At 40.1% G+C, this 15,329-nt stretch overlaps 1 protein-coding gene across 7 annotated transcripts in view; it reads left to right on the top strand.

Annotated features, from left to right (window-relative positions):
* ACSL4 (acyl-CoA synthetase long chain family member 4) overlaps positions 1-15,329 on the top strand; it is a 74,289-nt gene that overhangs the window by 31,269 nt on the left and 27,691 nt on the right. Inside the window, exons 3-9 of one of the 7 annotated variants that reach the window (XM_032619285.1) lie at positions 6,587-6,693; positions 7,862-8,392; positions 8,631-8,808; positions 9,206-9,315; positions 9,433-9,571; positions 13,214-13,364; positions 13,510-13,633. In XM_032619285.1, the coding sequence (XP_032475176.1) occupies positions 8,042-8,392; positions 8,631-8,808; positions 9,206-9,315; positions 9,433-9,571; positions 13,214-13,364; positions 13,510-13,633 (1,053 nt within the window). In that variant the 5' untranslated portion in view covers positions 6,587-6,693; positions 7,862-8,041. Of the gene's footprint in view, positions 1-6,586; positions 6,694-6,816; positions 8,393-8,630; positions 8,809-9,205; positions 9,316-9,432; positions 9,572-13,213; positions 13,365-13,509; positions 13,634-15,329 lie in introns of all 7 variants that reach the window. The other 6 variants (XM_032619290.1, XM_032619289.1, XM_032619288.1 and 3 more) reach the window with 6 other exon arrangements.

Raw genomic sequence — 15,329 nt, 5'->3', positions numbered from 1 at the left:
CTTCTAAAGTGCAACTGGTATGCTTACCTGTTTAATCTCTTGTATTTTTTTATAACTTTCTGATTTAAAGTTTAGTGAATACAGCTTATCCTTTTCAGAAGGCAAATTATCTCTTTATTTGGTGTTTAAATTACCCTTAAGTGAGGTATGATTTGAAAATGTGATTTCTTAAAGTAGCACTGACATAGTTAATCATTGATTATCAAGTTTATATTTTGTATGTTTTCATAAGGTATTATTATATCAAGGACAGATGAAGTTAATTTGCCCTACCACGTGTTTCAGCTTAGTAGATGTGTGCATCCTTCCTTGGTTTGGTCTATTTTATAAAACTTTTGGAAAAAAGTGTCTTGGCATTGACTTCAGTTTGTTAGTTTTTCTCTGTGCTGCTGGGAGAGATGAGATCTTTTAAATTCAGACTTTAATCAGTATGTAGTGTTTGTTTACTTTGTATACTGGAGCTTAATGTATTACTAATGCTTTTTGTGTTTAACCTAACTATCTCAGAGCGTTTGAAGTAACTGGAATGAAATACTTGACATTAAACTTGACCTCAAAATTTAAAAAAAATTGCACCTGATTTTCACTTACACTTCTAGGACTTACTAGACACCTAAAGGGCTTTTTTTCCCCTATAAAAATGCCTTAGGCTTTAGGACAGATCAGGGCTCAAAGCTGTCATCAGGATTTTTTTCATATACAAAGTTTGTCACTCTCACCCATTTAGATTATACCAGTATGACCAAGGTCACAGACAGTACAGCTGAAAGTATGGACTTTAAAATCAGATAGACCTGGGTCCAAATCCCTACTTAGCTGCGTTAACTTGGGCAAATGATCTGTCTGCGACTGTTATATCATCAGCTGTGTCATCAGGGTATGACTTCAAAAGGGTTTTCTGATGGACTAAATGAAATAATGTATCTAAAGGACTGAGCACAGTGCCTAGCTCCTAGTACAGGCTCAATAAGTGGTTATTAATCTGATTCTCATATAGAATGCCGAACATCAAGAGGAATGATTAGCTATCCCCTGACTGAAGCTGATGCCCTGCCCTTTTACAGCTGAAATACAAATGCATCACTTGATTTCAAGGAAGCGCAACTCAGAGTTTATGTCCTCCTGGTGGGACAGCGGTATTTCTCTTCATACATGGCAGGACAGCATTCCTCTCTGAAAGGCATCCTTGAAAAAGCACATAGTAAAAATTCTGTAACCCTCTTGCTTTTATAACAACTGTCCTTTCCCTCCATGTAACAGGCAGTTTTTCCAGTTTCATATTTTCTCTCAAGCAACTAAATACGTGTTCAAATTAATTACCAGGGACTTTTAAGAGTATACCATTTCCTAGAGTGTTGGCATGGACAAGTGATTTTTTAAGAAGATGACTAAGGTTGGTTGTCTTCCGGCTATTGCACTTACGTCCATTTTTACTTTATAGTTTCAGAGCAATCCATGTCCATTCCTTTTTTTTTTTTTTTTTTTTGGCTGCGCTGGGTCTTCATTGCTGCGCACAGGCTTTCTCTAGTTGCGGCGAGCGGGGGCTACTCTTCATTGCAGTGTGCACGCTTCTCATTGCGGTGGCTTCTCGTTGCAGAGCACGGGCTCTAGGCGCTCGGGCTTCAGTAGTTGTGGCACATGGGCTCAGTAGTTGTGGCTCATGGGCTCTAGAGCGCAGGCTCAGTAGTTGTGGCGCACAGTCTTAGTTGCCCTGAGGCATATGGGATCTTCCCGGACCAGGGATCTAACCCATGTCCCCTGCCTTGGCAGGCGGATTCTTAACCTCTGGACCACCAGGGAAGTACCTCCATGTCCGTTCTTATTTCAGTCAACAAGTTTATTGAACAGTTAACACACAGAGGTACTGTTGTAGGAGGATTCAGCAGCAAACAATAAACTCTCTGCCTCATGGAGCTTTTATGTTCTAATGGGGGCATTCATAATAAACATGAAAAATAAAGCATATGACATAGTAGTTACAAGTACTAAGGAGAATAATAAAGCGAGAAAGGGATAGGAGGTCTTGGGGTTCGATTTTGGAGTGGCTAGAGAAGGCCTCACTGAGAAGGTGATATTTGAGTAAAGACAAAAAGAAGGTGAGAGAATAAGCTGTGCAGGTATCTTAGAAGAACATTCCAGGCAAAGAGAATAGCATGTACAAGGACCCTGAGGCAGGGTCATGCTTGGTGTGTCCCAGAAACAGCAAGGAACAAGTGGGACGGTAGCAGACTGAGGCAGGGAAAAGTGTCGGAGATGAAGATGGAAACTTGAGGTGGAGGACAGATCCCGTCTCCTAGGTCTGAGTAAGGACTGTATTTCTGAATGAGTCATATGGGGATTCTTTGAAAGGTTTTGAGCAGAGGAATGGTATGGTCCAACTTGAACTTGAACTAGAGCACTCTGGCTGCTGAGTTTAGAATTTATTATAAAGGTGGAAGCAGGGAGATCAGATTGGCTATTGCATTTATCCAGGTGAGAGAGGATAGTGGCTTGAGCCAGGATGGTAGCAGTAGAGGTGGTGAGAAGTAGTTGAATTTGATATCTGTTTTGGAAGTAGAGCTGGTAGGATTTGCTGTTGAATTGGGTGTGGAATGTGTGAGAAAGAGAGGGGAGTGAAAGTGAACCTGGTCATCGAAGGCTTTTGGTCGAAGCAACTGGAACTACAGAAATGAGCAAGACTGGGTGTGCTAGGTTTGTGGGAGGACGATCAGTGGCTCAATTTTCAACATATGTATTAAATTTGAATATGTAACTGATATCTAAATGGATCTGTTGAGGAAACAGTTGGATATACGAACCTAGGTGCCTAAGGGAGACCTCCAGGCTAAGGGGGGACATTTTGAGAGTCATCACCATATATATGCTAATTAAAGCTGTGAGACTAAATGAGATCACCATGGGAGTGAGCATAGATAAAGAAAAGGTTCAAGGACTGAGCACTATAGCGTTTAGAGGTCAGGGAGATGAGGAAGAAGCAGCAAAGAAGATGGAGAAGGAATGGCCAGGGAAGTCGGAAGAAAACCTGAAGAATGGGGTCTACTGGAAGCCAAGTGAAGACGTTTCCAGCAGGAAAAGAGGGGTCAACGGGGCTAAAGGCTGGTAGTGGGTCAAAGGGGATGAGGACTGAGCTTTAATTGACCTTGGGATCTGACAACATGGAAGTCATCAGTGAACTTGATCAGAGCAATTTTGTGGAATGGTAGAGGGGAAAGCCTGAGCGTAGTGGGTTCAAGAGAAAATAGGAGGAGGGAGCTGGGTGAGAGAGCACAGAGACAACTCTTCTCCTTCTCCTACAGAGAGGGAGTGGTTTTTAAGATGAAAGAAATAAAAGCCTGTTAGGATGCTGATGGAACCGATTCGAGCCAGAAAAATTAATGAGGCTGGAGAGAGAGGGAAGAATCAGTAGAGTGGCACCGCCAGGTCTTTCTGGTCTAGACAGGGGTGTCACACACAAGTGAAGGGGTCGGCCTTAGCTAGGAGCATCACCAGGCCATCTCTAGTCATGGGAGAGAAGAGAGCACATGGCCACAGATCCGAGTAGATGGGGAGACACACTGGTGGGAGTCTGTGGAAGTTCTCTTCGGACGGTTTTAGTTTTCTCAGCCAAATGGTAAGCCAGGTCAGCAGCTGAGGATGAGGATAGCAGAGGAGCCTCGGTGGTCTGAAGAGAGAGAACAAGGTGTAACCCCAGGAGAGCAAGCCTCTGGATGGCCTAGTGGATGCTAGGGCAGCATGGTTTCTGTGCAGCTTCAAGGGTCCCTTTGAGGGAGCAATCACGGATCTAAAGGGGGACGTTCAGCGCAGCTGGGTTTTTCTCCAGCCAAATTCAGCTGCATGGGGACGGGTGCAGATTAGGTGGCGGACAGGATTTAACCAGGTTGTGGTTTAGCTGAGTGAGTACAATGAAGAGGGAGAGATGCAAGCAGGTCGAAAGTGTATTCCAGGAACTGATTATTAATGCTCATGAAATTGAAGCTGGATCAGACGAAGGATTCTCCCAACAGTGGCACGAAGTAGATAACACAAGCGGTATTCCTGTTTTACCCGCAATGCTACTGGTACAGAGCTTTTAGGTGAGAGGTCATATATCTCATCCGAAGTCACACATAAGAGCAGACGCTGAGGTTAGAAGCCAGACTTCCTAACTTCGTTTAGTCCGTTTACCACCCAGGATATCAGACTTTCTCTTCTTTAGAGAACAATTCATTTTCCCCTAACATAATAGTGGGGTGCATAGTCTTGAGTTGCCAAATCATCATACACGTGTCTCTTATAGTATAGTGGCGTTCTAGTAACGTTGACTCTGAAATAATTCAATTTTCCCATTGACTTAGATCATAAAAGGGGAACAGCACTTTCCACAGAAAGCTCGAAAGCATCTGCTACTCTACTTGCTGTTTTCTGATACATCCTGCAGTTCTGCCCCCATCCATTCCCCAGTCCATGAGGACTGTCCTCATTTCCCAATCTTTGTCCTCTCCTTTTGAAAACATATCCATCCTTCATACCGACTCCAAATACTGTGCTATTTTGTGAAACCTTTCTGGATGGTTCTCCTTCCTCCCTCTTTTTGTCCCCCCAAAACTGGATGTAATCTCATCCCTCTTTTGAATACCTTTAGCGTTTCATTCTTGTTTCTCTGATGGGATCTATCATATTCTACCGTATATATTTGTGAACTCATCTCCCTGCACCCTACCATACATATGGACACATATGTACATGCACACGTGCATGTAAAGGATTGAGAACATGTTTTACTCATCTTTGTGTTAAGTGTTCAAAACTTACACATAGTAGGTGTTCAGATCTTTTTTTTTTTTTTAACGAATGTATCAATAGGCTGGATGTAACACTGGGGACAGGCCTTGGTTACAGTTTGTACTGTCACAACATTTGCTTCTCTTTGAGATGAAAGATCAGACAATATCAGTGGCTCAAATATTCAGCTGAAATGGAGGTTCCAGTGTGCCCCCACCAAAGCAACTCTGCCTTTTGCTTTTATCTGTACTTGTGTTTTCACGTCCACATAAGATTTTATTCAAATGAATGAGCCATGCCTCGCCCCCTGCCCCCAGTACCACCAGAAAGAATTAGAAAACTTCTGGACTAAATGACCTCTCTGATCTCTCTTTACCTGAATGTTCTTTGAGCCTTGTGTACTGTGTGTGTGTGTGTGTGTGTGTGTGTGTGTGTGTGTGTTTATGTGTATGTGTCTCTGTACTACGAGGATTAAGTAGATGTTTCCCTACCTCCAAGACTTAAGGCAAATCTGTTTAAAAAATTAAGTGTATGTGACAACATGAATGACTGAACACATACAATACAGTTTAAATCTAGCTAGATTGTAAGCTCTTCAAAAGCTGTCTTCTACTTCTTCAGCCCCAAGGGTGAGCCTGAGGTGGTACTTCTGGTATTGTCCCTGATAATTTACATATTGAAATAAGTATTTATTTTGAATTGATTTCCTTTCAGTACTTCTTTATATTACCAGTAAAGAATTATTTTAAAAAATAGTGTGTGTGGGTAGACTATCATCTGGGACTATCATCTGTGACTGTCTTTTAAGGTTTATAAAGGAGTATTATGAAGTATTTGTTATAACAAAGAGGTGTTGGGTTTGATAGGGTTGAGAACTCCTGGTCTGTGCCCTGTACTTAGGTGCTTAGATGTTTAAAAATGATGGTATAATCAAGGATCAGAATGAGTGGTAGACATTTCAAGTGATGTGGGAAATTAGAAAAAGGAAAGATTATCAAGGATTTGGGTAGTCATGGAATGTCTGATGGAGGAGAGGATTGTTAGAGGGAATCTTGCATATTGAGGATCAGGCACTATGATAGACACTTGATGTACCTTGTCTTGAAAAAATGAATGACCAGACTTGTCAAAGAGACTGAGAAAGCAATTTCTAGGTATAGTAAATCATAAAATTAAAGTTGGAAGGGCCCCAGGAAATCATCTAGGCCAGAAATTTTTAGTGTAAGGGTGGTGTCACCCTTTGGTGTTCATGGATGGATTCCAGGGAACTCAGGAATCCCCTGAATTTGTGTATACCATTTTGCCTATCTTTCTGAGGGGAACTGGGTTCATAGTTCTCATTGGATGCTGAAAGGGGCCCATCACCTCTAGGAAGTTAAGGGCTACCGATCTAGTCAGATCCTAAGCTCAGACAGATTGTTTTGCCCAAGGTTACGCAGCCGCCAGTCAGTGACAGAGATGGGGTCTGAAACCCAGGTCTTTTCACCTGTAGTTTCTTGCTCATTTCACCACACTCAGTTGAAGAACATGAACAAAAGCAGAGGCAGGATTAAGGATTAAGCTAACCATTTTATAGTAGTTGGTGTGGTGTAAAAACGCACAACTCTCTTGGGGTCAGTAGTCCATTTCCACAAGAGTTGCAGGAGGATGCACTTCAATTTGTCTCCTCAAAGTGAACTAGTATTTTAATTTTTGTAGTTGAAATACACTGCCACTCTCCAAAATAGCTTTCTCAGCTGAAGGCAAGTTCCTGGAGAGACATTATTCTCCCTGAGGCTGTTTCTGCAGTTCCTTTCCATTTGGCACTGTTTTTTCTGACCTGCAGTGGCCTCCAGTTTCCTGTCAAATCAAATCAAAACTACTTTGCCTGATTTGTCAGACCCTGTACTACTGTGGCCTGTTTAGCCAGCGAGTACTCTGTGCCCCACTCAGGTGAGTGTCCTTTTTTTTTGGCAGTCTCTCCTCTCCCGAAGTCCTTTCATTTCTACGTCTTTATCTTTTATCATGTGGTTCCCCAGCCCAGAATGACCTCCATTCTTTCTCCTTTGTTTCCAGATCCCTGACATAAGGTCCAGCTTAAGTCTAATCTCCACAAAGCCTCCCCTAGTAACGGTGGACCATTTTGCACTTGCTCTGAACTGCTATCGCATTTATTGCTTGCAGTGCACACCGTAGCACTTAGGTATTTCCACAGGCTTTTCATCGGAAAGGGTCCAGTGGTCACTTTGGGAGTGGGATTCCAGGAAGTCCAGGGTGGGACTCTGGGCACCCCCAATCCCTGCTTCAGCCAGAGCAGTTCCACTGTAGTGTCTATATATGGGAAGTCTGCGTGAGCGTTTATTTGAAGAAATGGTTTTGCTGCCACACCTTCTCCTGCAAACAAAGTTTGAAAACACTGGACCTATCTTGTGTGCTGATGGCCTCACAAGTGTTAACTCGTAATGAGCAAGGGCCAGGACTTACACTACTTTGGACTTAATACTACCACTCCCAGGCAACTAGTGCAATTTTGAGCACAAAAGTGGACAAGTAGGAAATGATTTTATGATTGTATTGCTCCAGTTTGGGGGATAGGAGGTAGTGAATAGCATTACCAAGAAATTATTTTAAAGAAGAACTCAGAATAATATTTCTGGTTTGATCTGTGAGAAATAAACCAAAATTGGTAGAAGTTTTCTCTCTTTTGGAAACAAAACCAAATCCTATTTAAAGCTGTCCAGTTTACATATACATATTTAAGAGAAACCTCAATATTTGGCATTCACTACTCTCCCCAAGTTTAGCCAAACTTAAATACCACATGCCTGCACTCATATAGGCCCTATAAGTGTTACACGACTGACTTACAGAGTGATGTGTAGTATACCTAAAAACCTATAAAAATTAAATTTAAAATTTATGGCCAGAATGATTAAAACTGGAAAGTGCCAGTCTTTCAGACCAGTTATTTCCGCTTCCTTGTATCAAATCAATTATAGAAACTAATAAAGACCTGAGTATTTAAATCAATGGTCTATCAACTTGCTAATACTCTTTTGTTTTGTTTTTGTTTTGTTTTGTTTTCCCTGCTCTCTGCCTGGTTCGTTGTCTTCGCCTACAGGTGTACTTTATTGTTGGCTTCCAAAGATTACTAACTCTTGTCTGTATCATTAAAATTGAACTGCCTTGACTCTTCTGCTACTCTCACTACTGCTTCCATTATTGCCTTCTTCAGCAAAATCAGGCTTTCTGAAGCCAAAGAATAACAAGAAATAAACACCATTTTAGAAGCCTTGCCACTATGAAACTTAAGCAAAATGTGCTCACCGTTATTTTGCTGCCTATCCACTTGTTAATAACAATATACAGTGCCCTTGTATTTATTCCGTGGTATTTTCTTACCAATGCCAAGAAGAAAAACGCTATGGCAAAGAGAATAAAAGCTAAGCCCACCTCAGACAAACCTGGAAGTCCGTATCGCTCTGTCACGCACTTCGACTCACTAGCTGTCATAGACATCCCTGGAGCAGACACCCTGGATAAATTATTCGATCATGCCGTATCCAAGTTTGGGAAGAAGGACAGCCTGGGGACCAGGGAAATCCTAAGTGAAGAAAATGAAATGCAGCCAAATGGAAAGGTTTTTAAGAAGGTAAAGCATTTTTGTGCTTTCTATTGTTTTTAAAGGGGAAGGTACACTTTATTATAAATCAAGTGCATTTAAAACATGCTGGCATTCCATTATAGTGCCCGTAACTAATTCTCAGAAGGTGCTCACAGCATCTGTGTAATTCACTTAAGAGTATTTTTAGAGTTCTACACTTTGAATAGTATATTAATTGCTTGTTTGAGTACATATGCTAATATTACAGAATGTCTCACTTTAACAGTTAATTCTTGGGAATTATAAATGGATGAACTATCTCGAAGTGAACCACAGAGTGAATAACTTTGGTAGTGGACTCGCTGCATTGGGACTGAAACCAAAGAGCACTATTGCCATTTTCTGTGAGACCAGGGCTGAATGGATGATTGCCGCACAGACCTGCTTTAAGTACAACTTTCCTCGTAAGTGCCTGGTGTTTTTGGAGGGGGAGAGAGTGGGCTTTGCTTACATGTGAAATTGTCCTGAGAGCCTCTTGTTTTCCAAGCAGGTGTTCAGCCAGAACCTATTGGCCTTGAGAAACTGAATTGACTGATGATTTTTGCCCAGTTTGTGGCACTTCCAGTATTTCTGGGTTTCTTTAGGTTTAAAAAGTTAGAAGCCCGAAAATTTGTAAGAAAGATTTGTGACTACCAGGAAGTTTGAGGCAAGGTTGAAGGGTAATAGCAGAGACTATGAAATCAAATGAGATTATAAAATGTCTTTGCATCTGTGAGTATATCTGTCATTAAAAGTTGACTTAAATAATGTATCTAAGAAATGTTTATCATTTAACTTTTGTGTTCATTTTTTATTATGTAGTTGTGACTTTATATGCCACACTTGGCAAAGAAGCTGTAGTTCACGGGTTAAATGAATCTGAGGCTACCTATCTGATTACTAGTGTCGAACTTCTGGAGAGTAAACTTAAGGTAAGTACGAAATTTTCTTTTAATTCATGGCAGTGTTTGACAGCATAGGAGAATATTCAAGAATTGAGTTTATTGCATACCCATATTTAATAACTGGATTTTCTTTCTGCTCAACAGACGGCATTGTTAGATATTAACTGTGTTAAACGTATCATTTATGTGGATAATAAGACGATCAATAAGGCAGAATACCCTGAAGGATTTGAGATTCACAGCATGCAATCGGTAGAAGAGTTGGGATCCAAGCCAGAAAACTGTAAGTAAAGCAGTTAAAACAAATGTATTAATCTCTTCAAGGCTTGTTATTCCAGTAGGTTAGGAAAAGCAGTAATGCAAGTGAAAGCTGTAAAGTTCTCTGATTTAAAACAAGTGTTGTATAACTCAATAAGAAAACTTTGAAAGTGTTTAAAAACTCTCAAGACCATATACGATGAAGATTTTTCTCTCCCTTTCTCCTCCAAAAGGTAACCACTATTTGAAATGTTACTAAATGGCTGAGGCCTATGGCAGTTGCTGCCAAACTTCTCTTTTTTCAAAGAAACCCACTGTAACCTTCCAAACTGGACTCACGTAAGGCAAAGATCTCAGGCCTTCCATTCAGTAAACTTTTTTTTTTTTAATGCTTAATGCTGCTGATTTTCATCATGTCTCAGAGGTTGCAGAGCTGTTTGCCAAAACCATACTTGGCTTATTCTACCACTGATACGGTAGTTGGTATTTCATTTGAAACAAGTTAAGTGTGTCTTATATCAAAGTGGCAGTTGGTCATCAGGACAGAGGGTTGAGCAAATGAAGTACTCCACGGAAATATTTTTCTTTCTCATGTTTAATGAGAAGATCACAATACTCTACTAGATGAGTAGTCCGAGTCTTTTATCATAGGCATAAGTATGCCTGCCCTTTGCTCTGGGGAAAGATATTATCTTTATTGTACTGGACAGTGAACATGCCTGCTCTTTGCTCTGGAGGGAGACACTTTCTCTGTCTTCCAAGGCTGTTCACTGTGCAGTCATCCTCGCAAAGACAGCCTGGAACAGTCAGTGCCTCTGCTCGCAAGATGTACAGAAACCCAAGAGACCCGTGGAGAATTATCTCTCAACACCAGGTTGACCCTGCAAGATCGCGGTAAACTTGACTGGGAAGTCCTGATTGGTAGGGATTTGTTGGCACAAAACTGTGGGGGGTATTGGTCCTCATAATTTTGTGTGAGCCAGAGCATGATAGACCACAGGTCCCACCTAGTCCACTCATCTCTACAGTTAATAAGACACACATGTTTGGGGTGATACTTTACCTGAGTAGACAGTTGTTATGATGATGACAAGAAGTGAAGTGTCACATTGTGTGCTTAGCCTGAGAAGACCCTTGACATATCTACTGCTGCCGCTTCCATCAGTCATCAGAAGAAGGATGCAGTCCCTATTTGCTTGATTTATAAACTATGACAGTAGATACCTTTAAGGAGCACTAACATCACCCCATTTAAGTATAGCTTTATCTTTGGTTATCTCAGTACTAAATCATACTGTTTAAAATGGTTATTTTAACTTGTATATATAAATGTGATTCATTTTATAAACTGATTTGTAAAAAAGTTTATTTTGTAGAGCAGTTTTAGGTTCACAGCAAAATTGAGGGGAAGGTACACACGTGCACAGCGTCCCCCATTATCAGCATCCCAGAGTAGTATGTTTGTTACAATTGATGACCTTACGTTGACATCATTATCACCCCAAATCCATAGTTCACATTAGGGATCCCTCTGGGTGTTACACATCCTACGGGTTTGGACAAATGTATACTGACATGTATTATCATTATAGTATCATACAGAGTATAAACTCATTTTTTAGCATTCAACAACCTTATTAAACTTTTATTTATTTAATTGCGATCATATACCTGGGGATTCTTCGTTATTTTGGTGTATTCTAGAAAGGAAAGGAGATTACTGGGTTGGCACAATACACTGTCTTGAAAGTGGAAGCCCCAGTGTGCTGTTTAAAACTTAGCATGTTAGAATCTTAGAGTTGATGTCGCCTTAAAGATCAAATCAAAACAACAGCAACAACAAAGGAACGCAAGGAAACTTAGGGAAGTGATGGACACGCCTGTTGCCCTGATTGTGGTGATTGTATCACAGATGTTTGTATATGGTCAGTCATCAAAGTGTACACATTAATATATTCAGTTCTTTATATTATCAATTATACCTCAATAAAGCTATTAAAAAACTATATGAACAGTTTAGATATACGTTATCTCTTGTGGGCAGCACTGTTGTCCATCCAGCCTAGGTTAGATAGATTAAGAGCTGGAAGCAAATTCATGTCACGTTAAAATTTAAAATATTGACACACACACATATATATATATATATATATATATATATATATATACACACACACAGTGTTTGTTTAGAGTGTGCATGTAGGCAGTTAATAAACGGGGAATTGAAATTTCACTCAACTTTTTGTTCAGTTAATATCGTGGAATGACAAAAAATGTTACGTCTTGTAACAGCAGTTCTCTTTATTAATAGGCTGAAAGATACTTTCAAGGAACATTTACAGGTTCTCTAATTCTTTTTCCCTGCGTGTGACTATTCTAATTATATTTATTGAAATGTAATTTGTTGCCTGTTTCATCTAAAAATTTTAAGCTTCTACGTTACGTCTTTTTAACTGCGTTGTTCCAGGAATTCATTTTTATCGTATTTTACAAATGCACCCATCCATCAATTATTAGGGGAAAAAAGGGTCCTCACAGCAGATAGTTTGAGAAGCACAACTCTTAACAGACAGGTTAACAAGCTCCAGCCTGCATCTGTTTCTCTAAATGAAGTTGGATTGGAACACAGTCACATCCATTTGTTTAACAACTGCCTATGGTTCCTTTCACTCTATAGCAACAAAGTCGGGTAGTTTGGGCACAGACCATATGACCCTCCAAGCCTAAAATATTTACTGTCAGGTCCTTTGCAAAGAAAGCCTGCAGATTCCTGCTCAAGATGGCTGACTGTATTCTGTTGGGAAGACCTCTCTATTTCCCTCCCCCAATCATTCAATAAGCAGAGATGGCACTGGGGCTCAGGACCCTTATGATTAAACGTTCCTACCTGCAGACAGAGGGCAAGAAGAAACGAAGTTTAGAAGCTGTTTAGATATTACCTTTGGTAGGAAATGAAGGGCTTGTAAACCCCTTTAAACTGTCTCTTTTTCTTAGTTTCCAAAAATTCCTGTCTGATTTTGGTTAAAAAGAGTCAAAGTATGGTATGCCCTGATAGGGGAAAAAGCACTAATTCTGGGAGATGCAAAAGAATCCCCAATCCAGACACATACTAAGTATTCTAACTACAGGAGTGAGTGAATCAAGTCCAGTGGTTTTCAATCAGGAGTGTGTACGAGTGTCACCTGTGGAGCCTTTGATCCATTTCAGACATATAGAATCAGAATTTTCAGAACTAGGGTCCAGAGATAGTATTTTATTTAAGTTCCACAGGTGATTCTCATGCCCACCAGTGGTTAAGAACCATAATCTCGTCCAACAGTCTCGTTTTAGAGATGAGAAAACGGAGGCTTGAGGAGCTCACACAAACTACTCTATCTCCCTGATTGTCCGAATCTTAGATATCTTTCCACAACAAGGCCCTGTAAACAGCACTGTGGAGAGGTATGAACAGACAGGGATTAGGTTAAACATCCAGAAGATGGGCCAGATTGAGTTTGAAATCCTCATTGCAGGTAACCAGAATTTGATAACCATTTTCGTGGTGATTAACAGTAGAGAGTATTTGTTTTAAATAGTTTACCATTACGCCAAAATCTGAAAGTCTTACCTTTGCTTAGCAATTTGACTTGTAAACTAGAGAAATTTTGGTGCTTTGTCATTTATTTAGCAAGCGTTCCTCCAAATAGACCAACTCCTTCGGACTTGGCTATCGTCATGTATACCAGCGGTTCTACTGGCCGACCTAAGGGAGTGATGATGCATCATAGTAATTTGATAGCTGGAATGACAGGCCAGTGTGAGAGAATTCCTGGACTGGGGTAAGAGAGAATTATTCAGCTTTCTTCTTAGAAATCAGAGCTCATGTTTGGCATTCTCTAGTCTGTATTAAAACGATAAGGTCATTGATGTTTCTCATTGTGTCTTTGTAAGAATGGCTAAAATGTTTCTCTTACTTTGTTTTAGACCAAAGGACACATATATTGGCTACCTGCCTTTGGCTCATGTACTAGAATTGACAGCAGAGATATCTTGTTTTACCTATGGTTGTAGGATTGGATATTCTTCTCCACTTACTCTCTCTGACCAGGTGACAAGCTTTTCAGTATATTGGCATGATCATACTAAGTTACAGTGTTTGGCTGAGAACAGATTACTAAAACATGAGATATTTTAATTCAGCTAAAACTTTCTCCTTGGTTTCAAAAGTATGCAGCTGTAGTAAATAACCTTGAGGATTTGTTAGCATTGCTTTATTTTACATATTTTAAAATTATTTTGAGACAAATAATTACTTCCATTGTCTTCAGTATTCTGTCAGCCAAAATGTTATCAAATTAGTATTTCTGTGTGATGTTAGTTGATGTTCATAGTGGTGACTGAGATGTGGCTTTGCCTTTTGGCTAATCAAAGAAAGTTAAAATTATCTTCAGGCTTGTTTCAGTGCTTTATCTACCTTAGTTGAAGTTTTTTGCTTTTTGTTTTTGTTTTTGTTTGAAAATGGATGGTCTGTGCTATGTGTGATATGTTATTAATAAAAATGCTCAGTTTACCAAGATATCCCATTTTCTTTTATCCTGGATCAGAGTTTCTCCTCTAAGAAAGGCTGAAATGTGCTAGAAGAAATAATCTACATCATAAAGCACTTAGGCACTCATACCTCAGACTTGTAGGTTACATTAGTTGGAACAGATAACTCACAGAGCAGTAGAGATAATATTCCATGTGTAAATGTTTGTCTTTGCCCTAATGGTAGGGCCAGACACTATCAAACTCTTAGAGGAAAACATAGGCAGAACACTCTATGACATAAATCACAGCAAGATCCTTTTTGACCCACCTCCTAGAGAAATGGAAATAAAAACAAAAATAAACAAATGGGACCTAATGAAACTTCAAAGCTTTTGCACAGCAAAGGAAACCGTAAACAAGACGAAAAGACAACCCTCAGAATGGGAGAAAATATTTGCAGATGAAGCAACTGACAAAGGATTGATCTCCAAAATTTACAAGCAGCTCATGCGGCTCAATATCAAAAAAACAACCCAATCCAAAAATGGGCAGAAGACCTAAATAGACATTTCTCCAAAGAAGATATACAGATTGCCAACAAACACGTGAAAGAATGCTCAACATCATTAATCATTAGGGAAATGCAAATCAAAACTACAACGAGATATCATCTCACACCAGTCAGAATGGCCATCATCAAAAAAATCTACAAACAACAAATGCTGGAGAGGGTGTGGAGAAAAGAGAACCCTCTTGCACTGTTGGTGGGAATGTAAATTGATACAGCCACTATGGAGAACAGTGTGGAGTTTCCTTAAAAAACTAAAAATAGAACTACCATACGACCCAGCAATCCCACTACTGGGCATACACCCTGAGAAAACCATAATTCAAAAAGAGTCATGTACCACAATATTCATTGCAGCTCTATTTATAATAGCCAGGACGTGGAAGCAACCTAAGTGTCCATCGACAGACGAATGGATAAAGAAGATGTGGCACATATATACAATGGAATATTACTCAGCCATAAAAAGAAACGAGATTGAGTTATTTGTAGTGAGGTGGATGGACCTAGAGTCTGTCATACAGTGACGTCAGAAGGAGAAAAACAAATACCGTATGCTAACACATATACATGGAATCTAAAAAAAAAAAAAAATGGCCACAAAGAACCTAGGGGCAAGATGGGAATAAAGACACAGACCTACTAGAGAATGGACTTCAGGATACGGGGAGGGGGAAGGGTAAGCTGGGACAAAGTGAGAGAGTGG

Source organism: Phocoena sinus, chromosome X, assembly GCF_008692025.1.
Source record: "Phocoena sinus isolate mPhoSin1 chromosome X, mPhoSin1.pri, whole genome shotgun sequence".
NCBI lineage: Eukaryota > Metazoa > Chordata > Mammalia > Artiodactyla > Phocoenidae > Phocoena > Phocoena sinus.
The sequence above is the reverse complement of the archived record's forward strand: the minus strand, read 5'-3'. Positions and strand labels throughout refer to the sequence as shown.